The sequence below is a fragment of the Lutjanus erythropterus genome, chromosome 3 (genome assembly GCF_056507025.1).
Source record: "Lutjanus erythropterus isolate fLutEry1 chromosome 3, fLutEry1.hap2, whole genome shotgun sequence".
Classification (NCBI taxonomy): domain Eukaryota; kingdom Metazoa; phylum Chordata; class Actinopteri; order Lutjaniformes; family Lutjanidae; genus Lutjanus; species Lutjanus erythropterus.
Window position 1 is genome coordinate 17,986,974 of NC_139319.1, and position 23,505 is coordinate 18,010,478.

Consider the following 23,505-nt stretch of genomic DNA (forward strand, 5'->3'; position numbering starts at 1 on the left):
ACATAAGTGCCAATGAGGCCTTGTTTTTGTTACGTGACACCACATATTAACAGTAGTCTGAAACGTCCCCCTAAAAGCCAATACATTTGCTTGCTGAATTTCAAACTTATGCTGCACCAGTTTGTATAAATCTAAAACTTCAAACCAAAATAAAATTCTGACCAGCTTAACATGACTTGATGAGTTGAGTTACACCCCAGCCAGAATCATATATCAAAAAGAAATGCATCAAACCTGTGGGGTAACAAGTTATTGAAGAATCATTTACCGCTCACTGCAACACAGCTATAGCTGAGTTTACACACAACTGTTTCTTTAAATTCATGTGATCTGGTAGTAAACTGGAAAATATTATTCTAACACTTCACCCTCTCACTCGTGAAAGCATTGGCATTAATTATAAACACCACTGTAACATGTCACCATAGACTTTTTTCAGGACAGCTATGTTGATATGAAATAATAGTGTAAAAACAAGTGTTATCAGTTATACTGATAAAGTTTCCCTTCAGTGAGCCTACATGCACAATAAGAGCACCCTGAGGAACATAACCTTAATTAGTATCACTGGTAGTACCTGTGTTTACCCTACTATTTCATATAAAAATGTCTGCTGTGAAAAGGTCTGCTTACATTAATTTGTAAAATCACTCATACTCGTGATTGACTTTGTAATATTTTATTACCATATACACAGTTTTTACAACAGGAAATTAGGAAAATTGTTGAAATATTTCAACTTCAATGATGACCATGGGACTCTGGGAGATCTGGAACAACTTCACCCGTCTCCAGAATGGTGTCACCCTAAAAATAAAAAATAAAATTATAAATACTCTTTTCATCTATTAAGACTGTACATACTGTATCAGAGAGCACTTCTTCTAGGCTATACCAGTGCCCTGTTTGCACGGAATCAGACTTTTAGTCCATCAGATGTTAATATAGCTGGTAAAGTGAGATACTATGCTGTATATACAAAAAATAAAAAGAATGAGTACAATGATTAGAGGAAAAACAAAGGTACTGTGCTAGAATTAATAAATGAGTCATACTTACTGGGAAAAGCTTGGGTTTCAAGTCCACGATGGCATATGGCCTTTGCTGTGGGAGACAATGACATTGTTATTTAGTAAGGTTACTGATCAATACATTGTCACATTTCTGGATTTTCCATTTGTTTAACTAACATCACAAACAATGTTTAATATTTCAGTGGACTTACAGCAACATGGTATTTCACGTAGTAGTGAACAATCCAAGCAGGTAACAACAGCCGCGTTAATGTGAAAACTCCACCTTTGTATGCCTTATAGGTCTGTAAGGAGACAGAGGCAGGTAAATATTAATAGAAGAGACATACATAAAGAATCACAGTGTTTATTACAACTACTTCAAACAGACAATGCATACTTCAACATAGGCTGCAGCTTGCTCTTTCATTCCAAGTAGGAGAGAAGTTTTGCCCGTATGTACTTCATGACTGTTTTAAAACATTCATACATTCATAGTCAGAGAAGATGGGTTAGATAGAAGAAGACATAAGTAAGACTGTTAGTTTCATAGAAGTAATCTGTCATCACTTTTGAGCAAATTGATAATTCAAAATAAAATGTAGGAAAAATGTGCAAACTACCTATCAGAACTTCACCGAGCCATAGGTAACATGTTTAAAGTGGCCTCACACATTTTAACTCATCATGGGAGGAGCACAAGTGTAACTAATAATATTACGTTTGGATTTATTCTGCTCAAGTGTCACAGTAAGCCATAACAGCAAACCAGCATTCCCATTAGCAGGACCCTGAATCGAAGCAGCTAAATGGAATTAAGGCATAATTAATCTTTATTATTTACTGTTATACTCTTAATATTTAATCTTAATTATTCACAGCTGTGCTTTTCCTATTAAAACACGTCAAAATGTGATCTGGTAAAAAGGCCTATAGACCCTTTTCACAGCAGCTATATTGATATGAAGTAGTAGGTTAAACACAGGTATTACCAATGATACTAGTCAAAGCCTCACATCTGAATAATTGAGAGGATGTTACAGATTCTGAAGCCCTCTGAGGCAAATTTGTGATATTAGGCTACATACAACTGTAATTCTAAAAAAAAAAAAAGTGACACTTTGTAAAATGTACATAAAAAACGGAAAACAATCAAATTCAGAATTAATGTACGTTTATATTTTTTTAAAAAACAAAGTTTATCAGTTTGAACTACAAATATCTTGTGTTTCTACTGTATTCAATCGAATACAGATAGAAGGGTTTGAAAATCACTACATTGTGGTTTTTATTTACTTAGTGCACAGCATCCCAACTTTTTTGTACTCAGGGTTGTAAATCAACTTGACAAAACAATTGACTAGTTGACGATTTCAGCGTTCCCTCAGATTTTACTTATTTTTACTGCCCTATTCTTTTAAACTGCTGCCTTGGCCCTTCTAATAGCTATGTATGGAAAGCGATGTCAAATTACAGCAGGTTTATTTTGCCTTTTTTAAAACCATATCTGCAGTAACTGCAGAATGACACAGTGATAAGAACTACCATACTTTATAGCCAAACTATAAATATTGTAAAATTAGTACAAGTTACTATTTAGACTGACTATGATATAACCAAACAAGCAAGTAAATTGAAGACAGCATTAAATTTAGTTAGCCGTTTCCCCACGTTGCAGGCAGGTTAACATATATCTGTATTTTAATTATAAATACATTAGCGTTAATAAAGCCGGCAGCAGTTACATTATGTAAGTCGTTCAGTTTGTTTACAGATATTTCACATGTAACGTTACACTGTTGTCATCCGTGGTTGTTTTGCTAGCTAGCGTTAGCTGTGTGTTAGCACTCACGTAAAGTCTCCACAGGCTCTTGGGCTCCAGAAAGCCAGCCCAGAACCTGGCGACAGCGCCGGGAGGTTTAGCTGGCAGCACGGGCTCTCTCGGGCTGAGCTCCTGGTCCTTCAGCCACTGCCTCCGGAGCTTTGACACCTGCTCAAAACGGAGCTTCTCGTCTGGCGTGTACCCAGACATGGCTTATTTCTCAAGATTCAACCTCAACAAACCTACAATGACACCATGGAGGACACTTCCCTTCGCTCTGCAGGCAAGCGCACCAACGAAGAAGGAGAGGAAGAGGAAACGTCACTTGAACAGATGGACACATTCTGGCGCGACACCTACTGGACCGGAGGAGAACACGTGACAAGATGTCTTTTTTCTCTTCTTTTATTATCCTATGTGTAATGTGTTTATAATGTAATATAAAACTCACCGAATCAATCTGAGTGTGACCGTGTGAGAGGAGTGTCAGGAGCACAGAAGTCTCTCTGATGCGGTAGTTAGGTTTGTTCACAATTTGCAATCAAATGGCCTACAATATTTGACAGATGTGAATCACATATCTGTGAGGGACTGCAACTGCCAAAGTCGGCCAAAGATGTCATTTACCATGAGCACTAGTCATCCACATGACAAGTGCTTATCTTTGCACTTGCATCCCTTTTAGTCTGTTGTTTAACTTTTTTTTTCTAGCATTGCTTTAGTGCACTGCCATTTTAGCGCATGCAGTTCATTGTTTGTTAAGCTGACTAGCGTCTGCGCCGGACAGAAAGCCTGCGCCTCCGTCTGCGGACAGCGGTGGACTTTGCGGTCCTCCTACGTCTGCGAGCAGGGCGAGCAGCGAATCTCTGTCCGTGGCAAGGCATTGTCATAATTATACTGTATGCAATGGGATCTATTTATAACCTCGGTTTTGGGGTGATATGACGTCATAATTCATTAGTGACGTCAGTAGTGAAACCCCCTCCCATTTTGGCTCAGGTTCAGTCCAGCATGTGTTATTTATATGCTATCATTTAAATAAATTATCAAATAAAGTCTAGATTTTATAAAATTCACATTGCTCTTTACCTTAAGATGAATAGAAAATTAAGACTTTAATTTTTAAATGTGATAAACTGGCAAACAGAAACCCAACAAAATCTATGTAACTATCGGATGCTGCATACTCTGGTACACTAGGTGGCGTCATTCATTCTTCACATTGGTTTTCAACCAGCTCTCTTACGAAGAAGAAGTAGCGCCTGGAAGGGATCTCGCGAGAGCGATCATTTAAACCCAAGTCATGATCTTTCCCTAACCCTAACCAAGTGTTTTCTTACCCTAACATTAAATATATTTTTATCAATTGTGTTATCAGTCTATAAAAAAAAATATGCAGTGTGTGCAAAGTGAACAATGAATAAACAACGCTTACAAATCTCGCGAGACTTTCACAAATGTAGGGTTCCCTTCTAGACGCAACCGTAGCATTGTAGTATGCTCCACAGTCCGACTTCTCCGACACGCAAAGCATAATGGATGTAATTAGCTAACGTTAGTTTATTTGTGGGCTGTAGGCACAAGAAGCAGTCTCTCTGCGGATAACTATTTGATTAGTATTTCATTACAAGTGACCTCAGGTAAGATTGGTTTCCTGATAGTCAAGAGCGATTAAAAGTTCAGTTAGCGTTAAGGCTAGCTAACCTTAACCTAGGTTTAGTTGTTGTTGTGTTAAGCTAGCTGTCAAACCCTCTGCACAATTATGATTAACTGTTAATTAGTCCTTCACCGGTTATCACTCAATTTCTCTATCACCGTTAGATCACGCTGTTGAAACAGATGAGTAATTTAAGTCAGTTTTTAGCTACTTTGGTAACAGTTAGCTGTCCAAGGAACTAACAAACCATAACCTGAGCTAAATTACAGCGGAATGTAAAGCCATACGTCAAGGTGACATGAGTACAGATTGCGTAAGTAACAGTAATAATCGATAACATTTGTGCCAGGTATTGTAAAGCGCTTGGAAGTAAGACGTAAAGGGATTATAAGGAGTATTGATTTGGTTTGTTAATACAATTATTGATGTATATCCAGCCGAAGTGGGCGGTATGAAAAAACACTGTCACAGTATAAATAATTTTATATTATGATATGATTAAAAAAACCAACTCTCTTTGGGATATTGATAAATTTGGCGTCAAAGCACATTTTATAGAATATTCTTTCTATGGATAAAATAACCAGACAGTACTGTTTGTTTCTGGCTAACCACGGAAATTAGATATAGGCTGTTACATTCAGGCAAAAATCCAAAATTGCCATAAAGCAGCTCATTGTTTTGTAACATTGCCAACAGTAACCAAATATACCAATCCTGATCCAGCTTCTGAGAGGATGGCTACTACTGTGCTATTAACAGTGTGGTAATATAATCAATAATTGAAAACGTTGTATTTGACAGTAAAGGGGTAGTATGTACATTCACATGTACATTTTAGTGATTGATTGATTTGGTAAAACTCTTTGTCTTCAAATTTGCAGGACTTTGCCAGACTTTGGATGGAGTCAGCACCCAAGTTTTCATTGTCTTGTCTAGTCAAAGCGAGGGACCTCAGGGATTCAGGCCATCCTGTCCATCAACGAGAGAAGAATGGTCAAGTATTTCTGTAGCAGTATAGACATCAGGAGTACGTGGGACCATGTTGTCTCTGCTTTTTGGCAGAGGTATCCAAACCCGTTCAGGTATCATAATATTTTTATTGTCAGTATTTTATAATAGATGCTCATTGTTAATGTGGTGAGTGTTAAAGGTCAACACAGCCTTTGAGGTTTTTATTCTAGTTGTTGGTGGTTCAGTGCTGGAAATTAGAGCAGGAACCCACGATAATACCTGCTCATCTTGTCAAGATATGAGTGACCAGACAAACAGGCAAAACAAGACTAAATTGTGAACCTTTGTTTGTTTTTAGTGACTGCTTTGATCTGATATTTTACTGGCTACTGGGTGAAGTGTTCAGTGTTTCAGATCAGTATCGATGAGTTAGGACTGTCACAGTGTAAAAATTTCACTGTATGATTCAAATGATGAATCATAATCAGAATTTAAATAGAGAATTTCTCTTTTGCATTGCTAAAATCTCAACTCAATACAGGACCTTTGGGATGGAGTGTTGTTACTGGAGTTTTTGTTGAGCTGAAGGTGTTATGGTTGAGTTAGCACAGATGTAGTATGTGTTCTGTTGAATCCTACAATACATTTTACCTGAACCTTATATACACTGCTTTGCATTTGTTAACCTTCAACTAAACGAGCCGTCAGTAATGATTCAGATAGAGAACTGAAAATACACATCAGAGAAGTAAAACTAAGTTCAGTATATTTGTAGCTGTGTGGTCAATCTGTTTTATTTTCATTATGACTGTTCCTAACAATCTCAGAATGTTGAGAGATATTTGTCCCATAATATCTCATGAACATCATTGTGGCCTTTTGTGCACAAAAGGTGTTTCCGAGGACCCAGAAAACACATATATTTTCTTTTAATTGACTGCTCTGATTCTGTTTTAAACAGTACTTAGAATATTAATTAAACTGATATGAAACCTGAAAGTTAAAGGAAATGTGACATTTTGTTTCTCACTATGAACTAGGGATGTCTCAGTATTCTTTATCTATACTGTTATCATGGCCAAACTATTTCACAATAACAACATTGTCATGATATCTATAGAAATTTTGAAAAATAATCTCCTTTTAAAATTAGTCTTTAACTTTGTTTATTGTGCATTTTCTGTCCTTTTTTGGCAAATAAATTACACTCAAAATATGAGTATAGGCAGGTGAAGAGAGAGTCTGTAACCATAACTGTACAAAAGTGTACCAAAAGTGCAATTACCATTCAATTATAATGAAAAGGCAACCAGATGAAATCATAAACAAAGGACCCACAAAGTCATACAGTATGTTTAAGAGGCAGTGGATTATTTGCACAGTATTATCATGTTTGTATTATTTGTCATTATATATATATTTCAAATTTTAAATATCACGGTTGTCAGACAGACTGTTAAGAGATCCCTTCCCATAATGTTTCCAGTGGAGGAGCTGGGGGATGAAATCCACTGTTCTCATTCTGTGAACAAAAATATTCCAGCACTGGATGGGGTCAAATCAAGTGGGTGTCCTCCAAAGCTACAGTCTTTTTAGTTCACAATTTCCTCCTTCCACAGACAGAGTTTCCTAGCTGATCTGCAGTTGAGGTATAGAAACTGTAACTTAAAAAGATTTGTCTAAATCAGACTTCTGAGGCTTTATATTGTCTTATTATTTTTGCACAAAAGGAGGAATGTATATTTTTTTGTCCCCAGTCACTTACCATGGTCTCTTAATGGTCAGTATGAGCAGTAGGAATGATTACATCAAACTGTTTCATTGTATATATGAGCACCTGACTACTGACAGGCTTAAAAAAAGCAATGACCCTATCCTGTAACAGTAACCCTCGAGCTGACACGGCTGTGTGTTTCTGTATCAATCAGCACCCATGTTCTCACAGAGGACGTTGTGTACCGGGAGGTGACTGCGGACCACCGGCTCCTCTCCAGACGCCTCCTGATGAAGACCAATCGGCTGCCTCGCTGGGCAGAGCGGTTCTTCCCCTCCGGCATGTCTCGCTCTGTGTACATCGTCGAGGACTCCATCGTGGACCCTGTCAACAGGAGCCTGACCACCTACACCTGGAATCTCAACCACACAACTCTGATGGTGACGTGTCTGATTCTCTGTGATTTGTTGCTTTTAGTGGTACAGTTTCCTTCCTCTGGTATGAACCTTTCTGTGCAGCCAATTTCTATTTATTTGTGAGGGACAATGCAAGAAACAGCGTAGCAGGTTACATTAAAAAGATACAGATGTGCAGCATCTTTCTAACCAAGGCTACTACAACGCCTGTCCCTTGATAGGCTTTTCTACTTAAAAGGTCATGACATAAGAAGCAAGAATTAACTGGTAAACTGGAGTTTATAATAATAATAATAATACATTTGTCAAGTTTTCATCTTACATTACTGAGATAAATCTTGAATATTCATTGACAGGAGCAATCTTTTATCTGCAGTTTCTTAAGGTGGCTATAATCAGTATTTTTATCATAATAATGCATAATGCACACCTGCAGCTGCTTTCAGTTTTACAGAGCTTTATATCAAGTTTCTGCTCATAGTTTAGCTTTACTGTTGTGGGTCACTCTCATCGTTTTTGGCCATAGCAGACAGCTGTTTTCAGCTAAAAAACTCAAAAAATGCACTGTACATTAACTGGTCAACATCAAGTGGCAGACGGACACAGGTAGCAACAAGGTGATGAATATAATGGAACATTTAGTAGCTAAAGAGACAAAAATATTTCCCTTTGGAATTGGTAGAGAGACCTTGCATTCATCAGGTGGTGAGAAAAACAACTCCAGATGAATGATAATGTTGCTCTGTAGCTGCTGGATCTGTTGTTTTGCAACTGTTTGCTAATGTGTGATTACTGTATGGGTCAGGGCTGTGCTCACAACATGCGTTCTGCTGCCCCCAAGTGGTTTAAAAAATCAGTTATTCCAAGTTCAGTAAGTAAAATGAAATTTAACTCTTGTTTTTTTTCTAATCTCCAGAGGTTAAAGTTATCACCTTGCTTTTAGTGTTTTAAGAGAGTACTGTGGTCTGACATCACCGTTAGATGTGATTAAAGGGACAGTGTTGCATACCTGACACCTCGAGGTTCTTATTTCCTACAAGTCAAAATAAATTCACAAATTAAAAAACATCCTTGTTCATTAGTTTCTCCCCTGCAGTTTCTCCTCACTTGATACTGCACACTTTGAGTAGAAATGACTGGAGTCTGTGCCATGACTGCAGTCACATGTAGCTGCTAACCCCAGAAAGGAGGAGGAAATATTAATTCAACCTGATCTTCAAAGCAGGCGAGTGTTTGAACACAGTTCAGATGTAATAATCTCTCCGGGAAGAAGGACCTTGACATGACTTGTACATTATGCAGCTTTAAGGTGTGCTATTTTCACACTCTGACTGCTGTAAACCTAAATGCTGATGCAGGATGGATTTAAGCTACTTGTGTTTTTAATCTACTGCAGAAAGAGAACAGAGGTATAGCTAACTATCTGTTGGTGATCAAAGAAATTCTCTGATCAAAGCATCGACAAATATAGCCAAATCTGTTTGAAAGAATTATGGTAACATTTGAGCTGCAGTCTCCTGCAGCTTTGTGCAAATTGTGACATTTCTAAGTACAGAACATGCAAATCTCACAGGAGTGGGCGGTTTTAACTTTGCTGTGGTTGTGAGTGGGCGGTCAAGCAGTAAACTGTGGGTCTTGGGATTTAGTCAGTGTTGCCAACTTGGTAACTTTCTCAAAAGATTGAGTGACACTTCAGACCCTCTTATTGACTTGATTTCTAAAAAGCTGCTATCAACAAATTTAGCCAGTAACTCAGGCCATCAGGGGAAAGGATAGAAATATATTCAAATATATCATGTTGTAAATTATTCAGAGTAATCAATCACAGCTCCTCTGCCAACAGTGCCAGGGTCTCTCGCTCCCTCTCCCGTTGCACCATGGTGAAGGCACTCAGTGTGGCGTGTAGCGCAGGCAGCTCCTCCCACACCCCTTCTCTCTGGATCAGTGTATCAGGATATTCCCATAACTTGAAAATGTGTAAATATTTCATTTGAGCTTTTATCTCAATGTTTCTCTCTGGATCTCTGGATTAGATGCTCTTATAGTGCTGTAAATATGTAAATAGTTTGTTTAATTTTGTAAATACTTAAATAGTTGGTTTGATAACCTCCTTCTTTTTGAAGATTTTTAAAAAACATGTTTACTTCAGATATAGGATGTCCCTGTAGTAAGTAGTCATGAACACATTTATAGTCTGTTTAATTGAATCACTGTAATTAGGATGAGTGTAATTATACACTAAAACGTAACTTTGCCATAGTTTTACCAACAAGTATGCATTTCTTTGTCAGTACCACACAAAAAGGACGTGTTGTTACTGCACAACTGGAAAAGACACAAAATCATTGGAGCTCCATTATTGTGCAAGAGCGGGTGGCTCCCAAGCCCCCAGTATGTCAAAACTGTACATTTACAAAAACATAACTTTTACTTTTGTATTTTGCATGACAAATTAAAGTGTTTCTACAACCTTGTTCTTTATCTTAATCAGCTGCTTTCACTTTTCTCTCTCTCCCATGTTAGTCGGTTGAGGAGCGTTGCGTTTTCCAAGACTCGACGGAGCAGCCAGCCACCACCCTGCTGAAACGAGAAGCGTGGATATCCTCAAGTGTTTACGGCTTCTCCAGACCTATTCAGGTACATTGACCCTCTTTGTGCAATAAGCAGTTATCCATGCTGAAATGAAGTCTTTCTGAAGGAGCCATTGTGTCCTTTACACAAGTCAGATATGAATTTTATCAGCATAGAGGTGTAATATATAGTATATAGTATGAAGATAGAAGTAGCCTAGCACAGCATCACTGTTATTATTTGTCCTGGAGAGTAGAAATATATGTTTATGATTTACTTTAAGTAAACATATTTGTTTTTATTCTAGAGGGTAATATACAGAATACTATGTTCAGGCTGTAGTTTGATTTGTAGGTCACAGAATGAGCAGCAGAGGCATGGGAGCCTGTGTGCAAATGCCAAAATAAAGAAGTTTGAGATATGAGGGGAGAAATGAAAACGGTGCCAAAAATATGTCAAGCTAAAATTGTTATTATTAGATGTGGAAGATGCCAGGCTGGTTTTAATATCCCCAGAGAACAGGAGAGCGAGGACTGTTAGCTAAGCGTTGTTTTTCAGACGTATCTCCCCCATGTACAGCCGTTTCCTGCTCTGTCTTTTCCCAGGAGTTTGGATTGGCCCGCTTCAAGAGCAACCAGGTGAAGGCCATGAAAGGGCTGGAATATGCGCTGTCCAACTTACAGGGTACGTACACTTCACCCGCAGAAACGAGAAAAAAACAGTGCAAGGGCAAGAAAAAAAGGGAAACAAAACAGTTTATTTTTAACTGTTGCCATTTCTGGAAATGAGAAAACTCAGAGGAGAAGTGGAGCTTTCTTCCCTCCAAACATTGACTGTGACACAATGTACTCTATTTATGTAACCTATCCATGATTTAATTTATATAATCTTTATACGTTGAATTCATGGCTTAACATTTGTGAAACATCTTCATGAGGCAAAAATATTTCTTCTTTTGTTTCTGCAAAATTGACTTGAGTGTTAGAAAATAGTTTGAAGCAGTAATTACTGTATAGCTGGAAAGTTGTCACAGTTAAGCCTCTCAGCTAGCTCGCCTAGAAATGTACTCCTACATGTTTGTCTTGGAGACAAGGTTAATTTAAGAAGCCTAAAGGTCCTCGCTGTTGCTGAGAAATACCATGTGACTGCAGAAGGATGTGAAACCATGACAACCACAGTGACACACAGCTTAGATTTCTGAATTCAGGCACGGACCAAAATAATGTATGTTGTCAGTGTTGCATGAACAAAATACTGTAGAGCAGATCATATGGAAAGCACTTTTAAAAGCCTGTCCTCTGAGGGACAAATCAATAACCTGATCACATAAACATAATTAAACTTCAGGCCAATTAAAGGTGCAGTCATTAAAATTAGACATGCAAATGTGTGTCCTCTATCACAACTAGGGTGGCAAATATCCATTATTTTAATTATTAATTAATCTTTTGATTATTTTGTCAATTTAATTGAAGGATGGCTCTATACACTTTTTCATGGCTGATGCCAATATTGATACCACAACCTTGAGTGTCTGTCAGTACAATCAAATACTGTCTTTCCTCTCTCTCTTAAAGAACTAAGCTGTTGATAATCTAACAAATATCATGCTCAAACCGTAAAACAAATATATTTCTCCCATGAAAAAAGAAACACATATCCCACAACGTAACTCTGTTATGCAACACTGCTGCTTCTTTTTCTTCAAACTTTTTCCCCCAGACAGCTTTCAGCCTTATTTTTGATTGGTCAGGACCAAAATCAAATTAAAAATAAATGCATAAAATGCACTCAGAGGTTTGCCTTTTTTCTTCCTTGAGCTTGAATTGCATTGCATTACACTTTTTCTCCGATATCCAATCCAGTGATTTTTGCCAATATCGGACTGATCAGATATTCAGTATAGGTACTCTGATGTAATGAGAGATTGTTTTTGCTTATTAAATGTCTGAAAATAGCAAAAAATATCATCACTGTCTCTCTTTTTTTTTGCAATCATTGGTGAAAAGCACAGAGATTGAATTTAATATCAAAGATGACCAAGAAAACCTGAAAATATTCATAGCTGAGAAGATGGAAGAAGTGAGTTTTGAGCATTTTTTGTTTTAAAAAAAAATTTAATTTAACTTGAATCACAAACCTTTATTTGTCAGACACACATTCTTTATTTTTCTTCAGACTCAAGTTTTAGAGAGTTCTTGGCTCACGTCAATTTTTATAAACTTTATGAACCAGACAAAACATTAAAGTTTAAAAAGTGAGTTTTCCTCAACATATAGGTGAATTTAAGTTACTGGACTGGGGAGCCGTCAGATGAAAAATAGTGGTACCTTGGTTGGCAGTGGGGCCGTGATCAGCGAGGTTTGTGTTGTGCTACAAACTGTGTGTTGTGCTGATGCAGCGTACTATTGTCTGAAAGGACATTCTCCCACTGTTGTGATTCTGTCCTGCTGCCCCTTTGTTGATGGCACTGCAGGGATTGGCATCAGGCTGAGCGTTGTGGTGAGTATGTTAGCAGCGGGGCATCCATCTGCCATCCCGGGCCTCGCCCCGGTGTTGTCACATGATGCCACACATGAGCCTCACACAGTAGACGGACAGTGTAGCAGAGGTAGCGACTGTCTCCCTTTGTGTGTCGTTCATGCTGATACGCACAGTATTTGAGCAAAAGTGACTGAAAAGTGAATCTAGTGTTGGTGTAGAAGTAGATGTTGTATAGTTTAGTCGACCCTGATGTTATTTTTGCTTGTGAGAGTTATTTGGGTGAGTCAGCTGCAGCTCTCTGACGTCTGCTGTAGGCAGGTATGAAGGAGGGTCCAGGCTATATTGGTCTGTCTGAGGGCTGGGTACCAAACTTTTATGGCACCAACAGAATCTCTTCAGTACTATAGTGAACTGAAAAATCCCTTGTTTTCATTATGGGCTTCAGGCTGCAACCAATGATTATTTTAATAGTCGATTAATCTGTTGATTATTTTCTAATCACTTTGTTGTTTGGTCTATGAAATGTCTCAAGGTAAGTTTCTCAAATGTCTTGTTTTGTCCTCAGCCCAAAGATTTTCAGTTAACTGTCAAACAGCAGTAAAGAAACCAAAAAATATTCACGTTTAAGAAGCTAAAATCAGAGAATTTGGGCAAGTATATTTCTGACCCTCCTTCTCAATGGAGGAAGGATAAAAAAAACACTGGGTAAGGGTTAGCATTAGGGTCTCTCCAGCTGCTCCCAGGTCTTTGAACAGCTACTTCCATTTAAGTGCGTAATTGTATGGTAATGTGTTATGTAATTTTCTTTTTGTTTGAACAAAATAGTTTCAAAGCCAAGGTATTGGTGTCTTTACCAGTACTGAAAATCTTTGAAAGATCTCCAGCCCCAGACCGTCCTGATCAACCCCTGCAGCGGGAGTTCGATCTCTTACCTTCAAGCTGTAGAAACAGATGTAGTTCCTGCTCTGAGGACAAAAACATACAAAGTCTTTGTTGTTTGCGCAGCAGTTAGTATCCTGAATTTGCACGTGATCCCTGCACCTACAAGCGCTTCATGTACGCTGCATTTATCTTTTCTTCTGTCTTCATCTGAAGTCATCCTGCATGTGAACTGTTTGTCCTTGTGATCTGTGTAGATTTTATACACAGATTAAAAATGAACCCTAGTTTTGATTTTTTCAAAGGAAAATTACTTATAGCTTATATTTTGCCAAATGAATATAATATCTGTGTCAGAGATGGTGTCTAATATCCATCAAACAAATGGAGAATCTAGTTTGAACACTATCCACTGCAGTCGGGAATATTGTGGTGTTTTTGTTTTAAGTAGTTTGAAATCAGTCATCTCCAAACTGAATTATATTTGTCGCCAATTCATTTATCTGTAATTTTAATGTATAGGTACCAGTATGGTACATTAGCATCAAAATAAAGTAAAAATTCAGAATGAAGTCCCACATTACATTTACATTGAAAAAAAAAATCAAATCTTATAGAGTAAGGCAAACTTTTGTGACTGAAAATAGTGTCAGTTGCTTCATTTTGCCATTGTATGGCAGTAGAGTCAATGACAAGTGATGTAGAACAGAGAGGACCTCCAGTGATATTTCAGTAACTTAAATCCATGCTTTATCTGGCTTTTTTGTTGTTACGCTGTATATTTTGGACTATGCAATTAAAAGAAATCTTGTCTGATTGGACGGAAGTGAGAGACAGGGAAGGCCAGAGAGCGCAGCGTCCTGTGTGGGCTGGATTTATGGGTCTTCATGGCGTGCCTCTCCTGTCAGCTGGTCTGAGTGTTGAACTGAACTTTTAATTTATTATTAGATTGAATGTCAGACAGATCTCATAGGTCCTCATACAGTATTTCTGAACATGAAGCTCAGCGGTCTCCCTCTGATCTCTTGCTCTGAATAAATTGTCAGTTAATTAGCATTACTGCTATCATCAACTGTTAGAAAGGCCCCGAGTTAAGGCTGATGCAAAACTACGTAATAAGTTCACTGAAGTTTTTAGAGAAACTGGTGCTCAGTATCACCAACTTCTGGCTCACAGTAACACTTGACTGAAAATGATTGTGCTGCATCCAAAATTTAAGTCAAAGACAGAACCATTATCACATCATCATCTAAATTAATAGCTGACGACAGTCACTTTAATACTTAAACACACGCAGTAAAAAGTATAACCCATGTTAATCCCACCAGACAAAGTCTTTTCGTGTGTGTGTGTTAAAGAATAACATAAAAAATGTACAATCAAGAACTGTGAACTATTAACACTGATAACTTTCCTTTACAGAGGAGAACTTTTTTTTATAATACTGCCAGGCCTGTCAAGATAACTACTTGTGTTGGACATATATTGTCCCAGATAAATGTGTTGTTTATCTCATAAACAATTTTATTATCACTTCATTACCATTTATTATAATGATGATGTACTAGCTTAATAATACAAGTACATCCTTTCAAGGAGAAAGACTTTTTCATTCTTTAGAATATTCACACACTGGAACTGGATTTGAAAAAAAAAATCTTAAAATATCCTAAATCAAGAAAACACAAATAAAATTAAACCACACAACCCAGAAGTAAAAGTAAATAAATGGCCTGTCAGGCTCTGTTGACAGACGTATTAAACATTTGGTTATGTAAACAAACTCTCTGTCTCTGCACTTCCTCAAAGTCTTTAGATGTCGTAAATTTAAAAAATATTGACTTTTACAAGTATTTTGATTATCTTAAATTTCAGTGTATGAGGTCCTAATGTCAACACAGCTCTTAATGGGTCTTTGGGGGGGTGGGGTGGTGGGGGGTGACTACACATGACAGCATGATCAGTCTGTGGACATTAAAAGCTATGAGTCCGTGTTACCTTATTTTACAAGATCTATGCCTTTTACTGTTCTGACCGTTTGATGAACAAAATATATATTTCACTTGATTAAATAAAAATGTATGTAGTAACCAAAAAGTAAACATTTATTATAAATTTTCTAGAATAAATGTTAAAAGAATCTGAACACCTTGTGAGTTATAATAGAAACTGTCACTCTATCCTACAGCTCATATCAATGAAGAATATAAACTACAGATGTAATGGACTCAGACAGTGTAGAGAACGTTCTGCAGCAGCTCAAGATCTTTTCTGAACTCGCTGAATTCAACAGGAGTCAGGAACCAAAATGACAGAAAACCTCCCTTTCTCTGTTCTATCCACCCTCCTCTTCCGCTCTCTAATTATGAAATCAAGAGAAAAGTGATGTAACTCCTTCTTTTCAGTTTAAATTACTGATGCTTTGCTTATTTTAATCAATACAAAGCGTAAAATACAATCTTACTGGGCTTCACAGACTATAATAACCCACATTGTTGTGATGGAACAGTATACTGATCAAGTGCATTTTAATAAAGAGGGTTTTATTATGCACATTAGGCCACTTTAATTCTAATAAGTTGATAATAATAATAAGGCATACTTTATTGGTTTTACTCTGTTGTTATTTCCACACATGCACAAACAGGACCGAGACATGAATTAATGAAGAGATGGAGAGATAAAAATACAGACGTGGAATTCTGTATTCTCCGTGAGCAACAGTTTTTGACAATGACAATTGATCAGAATGATTAATAAAAAATAAATGCATGTTTACTGTTATGTGCAGTTTATTTGTCTGATCCAACACCAGCTGCACTTGTAAAATGTAGCAGCTATGGATGAGAGGAGAGTTGACTGCTGGACTCCAAAGATGTCTTATTTAAGTTTGTGTTGTAGTTGTTCAACAGTTGCCTGATAAATTACCTCTCAGTTCTTACCATTTTGGCACTGAGGTTTTCCTTTGGTGCCTTTTAGTGGGTGCCAAAAATTCCTCTGTGCAGAAAAAAACCTTGTATACTTGCTGTACTTACAAAACTAAATTAACCCATCTCCTTTTATATCTTTTGACTGGTATAATATAATAAAATAATAAATTCTAGTATCTACTTTTACAAGTAGTTACACAGTGAAAAATTAACAAATATTGCCAATGTAATATTTATGGAGCTGAATGTTCCTCAACAATATGTGTATTTCAATGCAAATATTCACAGCCAAAATCATACATTTACATTATAATCAGACTGGTGATATAAACCTCTTTCTTTATAGCGCTACATAAGATCAACTGAATTAGAATCACCTGTATTGCCAAGTAGGTTTTCACATACAAGGAATTTATAATAACAAAAGTATTATATAAACAACAGAAGAAAATATGTACAATAATTATGACTGTTACTTAAAGTAAACAGGTGTACAGTTTGTTCAGGGACGTGCAAAATATTGTCCAAGTGATGTGCAAATTCACAGTATGAGGTATAAAGGAGGTATACGGAGTATTTGTATCGTGTTTTTATGTGCTGTAATCAAAGAATCAAAATCAGACCAGCTGTGTCGGAGAAATCACCTGATTTTCCATCAGAGGACAATAAACACCTAAAACACCTAACAGCAGCTGATAAGGGAAATAACTAGTCAAACAAAGACTTTGGGAATGCTGAGATTTTTCTGATCTTGTGAAAGTACCTGAGGGTGGATTTGAACTGTTTTTTTTTTAAGGGGCTTTCATACCAGCAGTGAACTCGCCTTTCACTTTCAGCAAGACTTAGTGGGGCCACCGCGCCGGACTGTGACACAGCCAGTGAAGCAAACACGCACGAGATATCAACTCGACTGTAGTGAGGAAAAGAAAACACGCTGAAACCAGTTTGACAGTTACAACTGAAGTTCGCTGCCAGTTCTTCTGCCCTCAGCCGGTTTAAATTTAGTACGAGCTGACATGCACGGTGACCAAAAGATGAATAATGACATTGAGGAATACAATGAAACATTTTTCGGTTTAGTTTTTCAGTTTACGCTATCTCTTTGTTTGTCTTTGATGTCTACGATGTAGAAACCGACAGCAGTTAAAGCACCTGTGTGTTTTGTTTATGGCCCCTGTAAATTCCCGGGTTCTTCTCCCTCTGGTTATTGTCGGTGTCCAGACATGAAGAGGTTTCTCTGTCTGCCACCATGAAGCCATCCTCCCAGGAAAAACACATAGCAAGTATCTGCTGCTTTGTGAAGGAGCTGCTCTTTCCGTCGGTTTAGGAAGCTGCTCTGTCGTATTGTGATTCTGGTTGTTGATCTCACGTGAGGCACTTCAAGTCTGAGGGTTCACAGTGAGGTCAGACTCAAATAGACTCTGTAGCCCGTGGCGCTGAATCTTCTATGAGGCCATTCGTCACAGCGTACAAAGATGGGTGTGATTATGATCGCTTCGAGACTTTCTCCAAAAATATTTTCTCTTTTTAGATGTTTTGTTTGTTTTCCGTCTTCCTCTCCATGCTCTCATATAAAGGCTCTTTCAGACATTAATCTCTTTACATGAATGAGATGCCAACTTGACATGTTGGTCATATGTCTGAAAGAGCACCCAAGTGTCTTTTTACATAAAAGTCATGACAATCTTGCGAGGCTGGACCAGATAACGTTTTCATAACTCTGTCAACACGGTGTAAATCTGAATTAAATATTGACTTAAGTTTCATCTCCTAGAGAACAACACTACTTTTGAACTGTTATTCAGAATATGACAGTATTTTTAATTTTATACAGGTTATAAACAGCATATCCTGTTCTCCTTTCTGAATGGAGCATTTTCAGGTTAAAGGTGGGATGTGCTTTTCCAATCCAGTACACTTACTATCAAATTCACTGAATATCTCCTCACAGTTCTCTGACTTCCCGTTCTGTGGGTGCTCAGTAAAAAACTTTTTACTGTTTCTACACAGCCATTGCTCTGTAAGTGGTAAACACAAAGTGGTTAGGACCAAGCCACACAACACTATTCCAGATGATCAGCAACAGGTTGCATTGGTGCCTTTGCGCAAAACAAGGACTTTTTTGGTTGTTAAGATCAAATACGAACAATCTTTCTCCAGAATAGCGCACCCCACCTTCAAGACATGTAGGATTTACTAATATCATTCAGGTTTTGGAAGCATTGTTTGGATGTATTTACAGTGCATTCAGAATATGCATCTCAATCTGGGTTTTTACAGCTGGTTGTGAAACATGTCCTCAAACCAACAAGCCAACAGTTTATAAGGATAGAGTAGAGATGCACAAAAAAAATCCCACATTTTTGGTCGAAAGGAGAAACACACCTGCTATTACTATTATTAATACTATTATGAAAGACTTTCATAATAACAGGTTTTTGAATATACGCAGAAATTGCCATGCCAGCCTTCTCATGAAGGTGGTTGAACGAAAGAGGGAGGCTGCGTTCACATGGCTGAAAACCAGCGGTGCACTTTGAAAAAATGCTATTTTGGTGTAAGGAAGCAAAACGGCTGAAGCGGCTCCAGCTGTTCCGCTTTACCATAATCAGAGTTTGCACGGCTGCATGTAAACGGAAATATTAGTTTCATTAGCTGTGTAAACAGCTTAGAAGGAATAAATAAACAGATCTCCCTCTGCACAGCCAGAATCATGGATCAGGTGCTGGTTGGTCGCAGGAACAGGATGTTTTTAAGTTAGTAGTAATATTGTCTTTTTCAGAATAAGGGCAAAACACTGAATATTTTGTGCATGTAAATGGAGTCAGTGTTTGAGAGATTCTGCTCATGTCAGATCAATCATTTTATAACACGACCGGGGCAAAATAAGTTGGAAAAACCAGAACCTCGGTAATAAACAGACTCGCTGTTTTCCCTCCTTATGCTTTCAACTTTCATTCATGTCAACAGCATCAATGAATAAATTCACATTCATCAAACGAGTTCCAGCTTGTTTCTACGATACTTTATTGTCCCGTGGGGAAATTTGTCTTGGACTCAAACACTGCACACAGCTGCCTTCATAGTAAAATAATAAAATTTGAACAACATATGAACAAAAGCATTGCAGACTATCACAAATCACAACCCCAACTTACATATTGAACATATTACACAACCAGTGATAAGAACACCATGAAGCTGTTGCATAACCCCTGCAGCCTCAAGAAACATTATTTAAAGCTTTAATTTAGGTACAAGGGTAAACAGATGAGTTGACATTGGGGTACTATATATTATCTGCCACAGAGTAAAAAGGCTCATACAATATGAGATAATGAGTGAATGAAACCTTTATTGCTCCTGGGAACACAAGGAGCATTAAAAAGACAGCAACCCATACACTTAGTCTAACATAAAACATAAGCGCCACAAGAAACATCATAGAAAAGCAGAATTTTATGAAATCAATAAGGGGATTGACTAGAGGGACTGATGTTCAGTCCTACACAAAATCTTTATGTCAGTCTGTGACAGATGAGCCAGCTTAGACTGTAATTGTACAGGGAGATTTCTGTACCCTGGGCTGGTAACCCATACCTGACTTTGCTCTCTGATACAGCTTGGTAGAATGAAAAGTTAATCCTGTGAGTGTGTGGCTGTCAGACCCCTGGAAATACACAAGAGGAAAGCAGGGTTGTCTTTCATTAATTACCTTGCAAGGCAGCTGGAATCACGAGATCACAAGATCACGCAAGAATCCATCTTGCCTAGCTTCAAGTTATCTGTTTGTGGAGGGGCTACTGGTCACATATGGGTGTGGTTTTAGGTGTGACGACAGCGAGAAGCGACTCGTCTCAAACAAACAATGGCAGCTCCTGAATAAATTAGCGTAGATAATACGATAGCATCAGTTATATAAGAACTGGAGAGTATTTCTTCATCGAAAGAAGAGCAAAGAACGACACTGAAGGCTTTTCTCAATGGAAAAGATGTTTTCACTGTTTTCCCACCCGCCTTCAACTGATTGGTTGAAGTTAGTCTGTGTTAGTGATAGACAGATGTTTCATCCAATCATCTGCCAAGTGTATTTTGAAAGTGCCCGCCCTTTTCCCAACAGTTGGTAAGGACGACGTCCCAGATGATTATGTGTAACAAACCATCTGGAAATGTCACGTTACTTACTTAACCTTTCAACTGCAAAATATGTTGTAAAATCCATCAGAAAACAGACGACTTCTTTGTTCAAGAAGGCCTCTTTTCATTAATGTCCTGTCATCTTGTCCTTAATGAAGAGAAAAATGTTTACATGTTCCATGTCTGAAATGGGTTTGAGAAAAGATAAAGAAAACGCGTTGTGATTCTCACTGTTCTGCCCATCTCTGCCTCTCCTTCTCAACACTTCTGGGTTCACAGGAGAGACGCCCCAGCGGCTGCTCAGGGACACAGTGAAGGACGCGTCAGAGAAGGCCAAGGAGGCGGCCAAGAGCCTGGCTTCAGCTGCTGCTGTCCCACAGAAACCCCAGCAGTTCGTCTGACAGGACAGTGAAGAACTCTGCAGGTGACATGAACTCATCACAATGCCTTTTTGATCGTCTTGACTGGACTGAAGGTCTCTGGGATCTCGCCGATCTCTGGTTATTCCTTCAACACTGCAGTCTAGCTCTTATCTACACTTAGACGCTGTCAGTTCTCTGTCGTTTCTCTCTGCATTCATTAGATCTCAGGTATCCGAGTAGAGTCGTTCCAGTACCAATACCGCTGTCTGAAAATGCCTCCAATACAGTCAGCATGTAGCCATCTTGTGGTCAGCAGAAGGTCTCTGGAGTCTGTGTCAGGAGCAGGATTAATCCGCTGCCTATATTGCAAACCTGACTCACTGACTGATTGATCGACACAGGTTTGGATACGTATGAAAAAAATATTTGTGTTTTCAGATTAGTGTCCCTACTCTGTTTCCTGAAATGTAAAAATCAGAATTTCTTAAAAAAAATTATCATACCAGCAGGGTTTTTCATGACATTTGGAGCAAAATGTTTACCACAGTGTGAGAGCGCACGAGCCAGAGGTTTGCTCTAAGGCTGTTTTCACGCCGGTAGTTCGGACCAAAAGAAAAAATGAAACATTGCGTTTTAGTCCCGGTCTGGTCCGTGTTCACATTTACCTTTTAAATACAAACCAAGAGAAGGAAACATGCAGTTTTACAGACTGACAGGTAAATCCTTGATTGGACAGTTTTGGTGATCATCATCCAGCATCATCACTGCATCATTAGGACCCACGTGGGAAAATCTGATTCTGGCCTACAGAAGTTTGCGCAGCACTTTAATGCTTCAGATGTGTGTATTTAAGCTCACAAAGAAACAACCAGCAAATTGTGGCATGTTATGAATAACGACTGACAGAAATAGGATGAAAAGAAGGCGTCTTGTAGCTTACAGGACCTCGCTGACCTGCTGTGGCTCGTATGTGCCTAATGTCCACATAGAGACAGTAAGCTGCAGCGCTGCGTCTGACAAAACAACTGTAGATCTTAATGTATTGAATTTACAGAGGTTTTGAGAGGAGAAGAAAAGAATAAGAAGAAAGCATCGGGATTTTTGTTTTTACCCGTTCGGACAGAGAGAGACAAAGGGAGGGGGAGGCGACCAGCGCATCCGCCCTTCACCCGACTTTTTCATGTGTGTGTCATACAGTTGTATTATTGTGGGATCGCTGTCACACACTCTTTAATTAGACAAAGCACACAAGGTAGGATATAAGCACAGCAGTTTGAACAGCTTTTGGCCTGTTAACCGGGAAAAACAGGTGTGCTTAGGTACTTGCCTCAATATAGATCATGTCCTATCAATCATATGATCGCCCCCTCAACACATTAAACGATCAGCTGATGGATTTAACTTTGTGTTTGGTTTCGCACCAGAGTTCGTTTGGAACCGCACCGAGACCCACTTTTTCAAGTGGACTCGGTCCGGTTCTTTGGTCCCCACCAGGGTTCGAGTGACAGCCTTCACACCAGCCCAAACGAACCGCACCAAACAGGCAAACGGACCGCGGCCCGTTTTAACCGGATCAAACAAGGCCGGTGTGAAAACGCCTTTAGTGTCTTACAACTGAACCAAATCCAAACATCAACCACCAAATAAGTTTGAAAGAAAATGCAGCAGTATCTTTGAATTGTATATACACATTGCATTGCAAATAAATGTCCGAACATGTATGAGTTATGCAGTGATATAGTTATCAGAAAAGTAAACATCTTATCTGCTTAAGGAAACCAAACCTTTAAAGCTGCATTCATCCTCGTTTCCATGGACACACTGAGTAAACAAGGCTGCACAGGCGCCATGAAAATGAAATCTGTAAAATCAACTGAAAAGTCTGGAAGTTTGAGTCTGGAAAAGCATGGAATTTTGAAGTGGAAAATGTGTAGGAACCCTGTGATTACCTGTTGTATATTTTGTACACAATCTGTTATTTAACTGAATAGCAGACGCTCTGATTCCAGTCTTTATTTCCTGATTTGTTTCTGTGGTGATCCATGATAAATCCTGTGGCCGATTGGACTGAACTGTTTTCTAGTGTGGGGAAAACAGAACGGAGTCCTTACTGAGTTGATTAAACGCTGAGATTTTTTTAATTTACACACTGGTATTGGATTGGTACTTGGTATCGGGCGTACTGGAACGTCTCTATCCCTGAGTAAACGTATGAAACATGTTGCCTTTGCTGAAACTCTCAGATTGTGACCAGCAGCAACCTTTAATGCTGTAACTACGTCAGGTGTAAAAGCACATTTTCGTGTCTTTGCCATATATTTAATTTATCTATATTATATTATATATATACATATAGTATATATATTTTAATACGAGTAAGCTTATTTTCATGCAAAATGATGAAACTCTTCTTGAACATTAAGGCATTTTCACATACATTTGACAGCAATTCAAGTGATATATTATTATACTTCAGGTATTGGTCCAGCCTGAAGTTCACACCAGACCAAATCATAATACTGTGACTGTGTGGTTTTACTTTCACTTAAGCCAAGGACAAGGATTA

At 38.3% G+C, this 23,505-nt stretch overlaps 2 protein-coding genes across 2 annotated transcripts; one reads left to right on the forward strand and one right to left on the reverse strand.

The window, feature by feature from the left end:
• Positions 1 to 663: 663 nt before the first annotated feature.
• Positions 664 to 3,147, reverse strand: ndufb6 (NADH:ubiquinone oxidoreductase subunit B). The gene is made up of 4 exons (XM_084712807.1): positions 2,866 to 3,147; positions 1,226 to 1,318; positions 1,060 to 1,104; positions 664 to 807 (listed from the first exon to the last, which is right to left on the reverse strand). The coding sequence occupies exons 1-4, from the start codon at positions 3,043 to 3,045 to the stop codon at positions 742 to 744; spliced, it is 384 nt and encodes a 127-aa protein (XP_084568933.1). The 5' UTR covers positions 3,046 to 3,147; the 3' UTR covers positions 664 to 741.
• A 1,161-nt stretch (positions 3,148 to 4,308) lies between these two features.
• Positions 4,309 to 21,229, forward strand: LOC146329866 (PRELI domain-containing protein 1, mitochondrial-like). Its single transcript, XM_084715248.1, has 6 exons — positions 4,309 to 4,475; positions 5,377 to 5,577; positions 7,375 to 7,600; positions 10,100 to 10,213; positions 10,753 to 10,831; positions 20,857 to 21,229. Exons 2-6 carry the CDS (start codon positions 5,486 to 5,488, stop codon positions 20,976 to 20,978), a joined length of 633 nt encoding a protein of 210 aa, XP_084571374.1. The 5' UTR covers positions 4,309 to 4,475; positions 5,377 to 5,485; the 3' UTR covers positions 20,979 to 21,229.
• The last annotated feature ends 2,276 nt before the right edge of the window (positions 21,230 to 23,505 follow it).

Excerpts from the sequence above, each read along its gene's own strand:
- ndufb6 (XM_084712807.1), bottom strand. The coding sequence starts at position 3,045 with ATGTCTGGGTACACGCCAGACGAGAAGCTCCGTTTTGAGCAGGTGTCA. Across the intron at positions 1,319-2,865 it reads AGAGCCTGTGGAGACTTTAC|ACCTATAAGGCATACAAAGG; the intron begins GTGAGTGCTAAC and ends GTCTCCTTACAG. Across the intron at positions 1,105-1,225 it reads ACGTGAAATACCATGTTGCT|CAAAGGCCATATGCCATCGT; the intron begins GTAAGTCCACTG and ends TGTCTCCCACAG.
- LOC146329866 (XM_084715248.1), top strand. The coding sequence starts at position 5,486 with ATGGTCAAGTATTTCTGTAGCAGTATAGACATCAGGAGTACGTGGGAC. Across the intron at positions 7,601-10,099 it reads TCAACCACACAACTCTGATG|TCGGTTGAGGAGCGTTGCGT; the intron begins GTGACGTGTCTG and ends CTCCCATGTTAG. Across the intron at positions 10,214-10,752 it reads GCTTCTCCAGACCTATTCAG|GAGTTTGGATTGGCCCGCTT; the intron begins GTACATTGACCC and ends GTCTTTTCCCAG.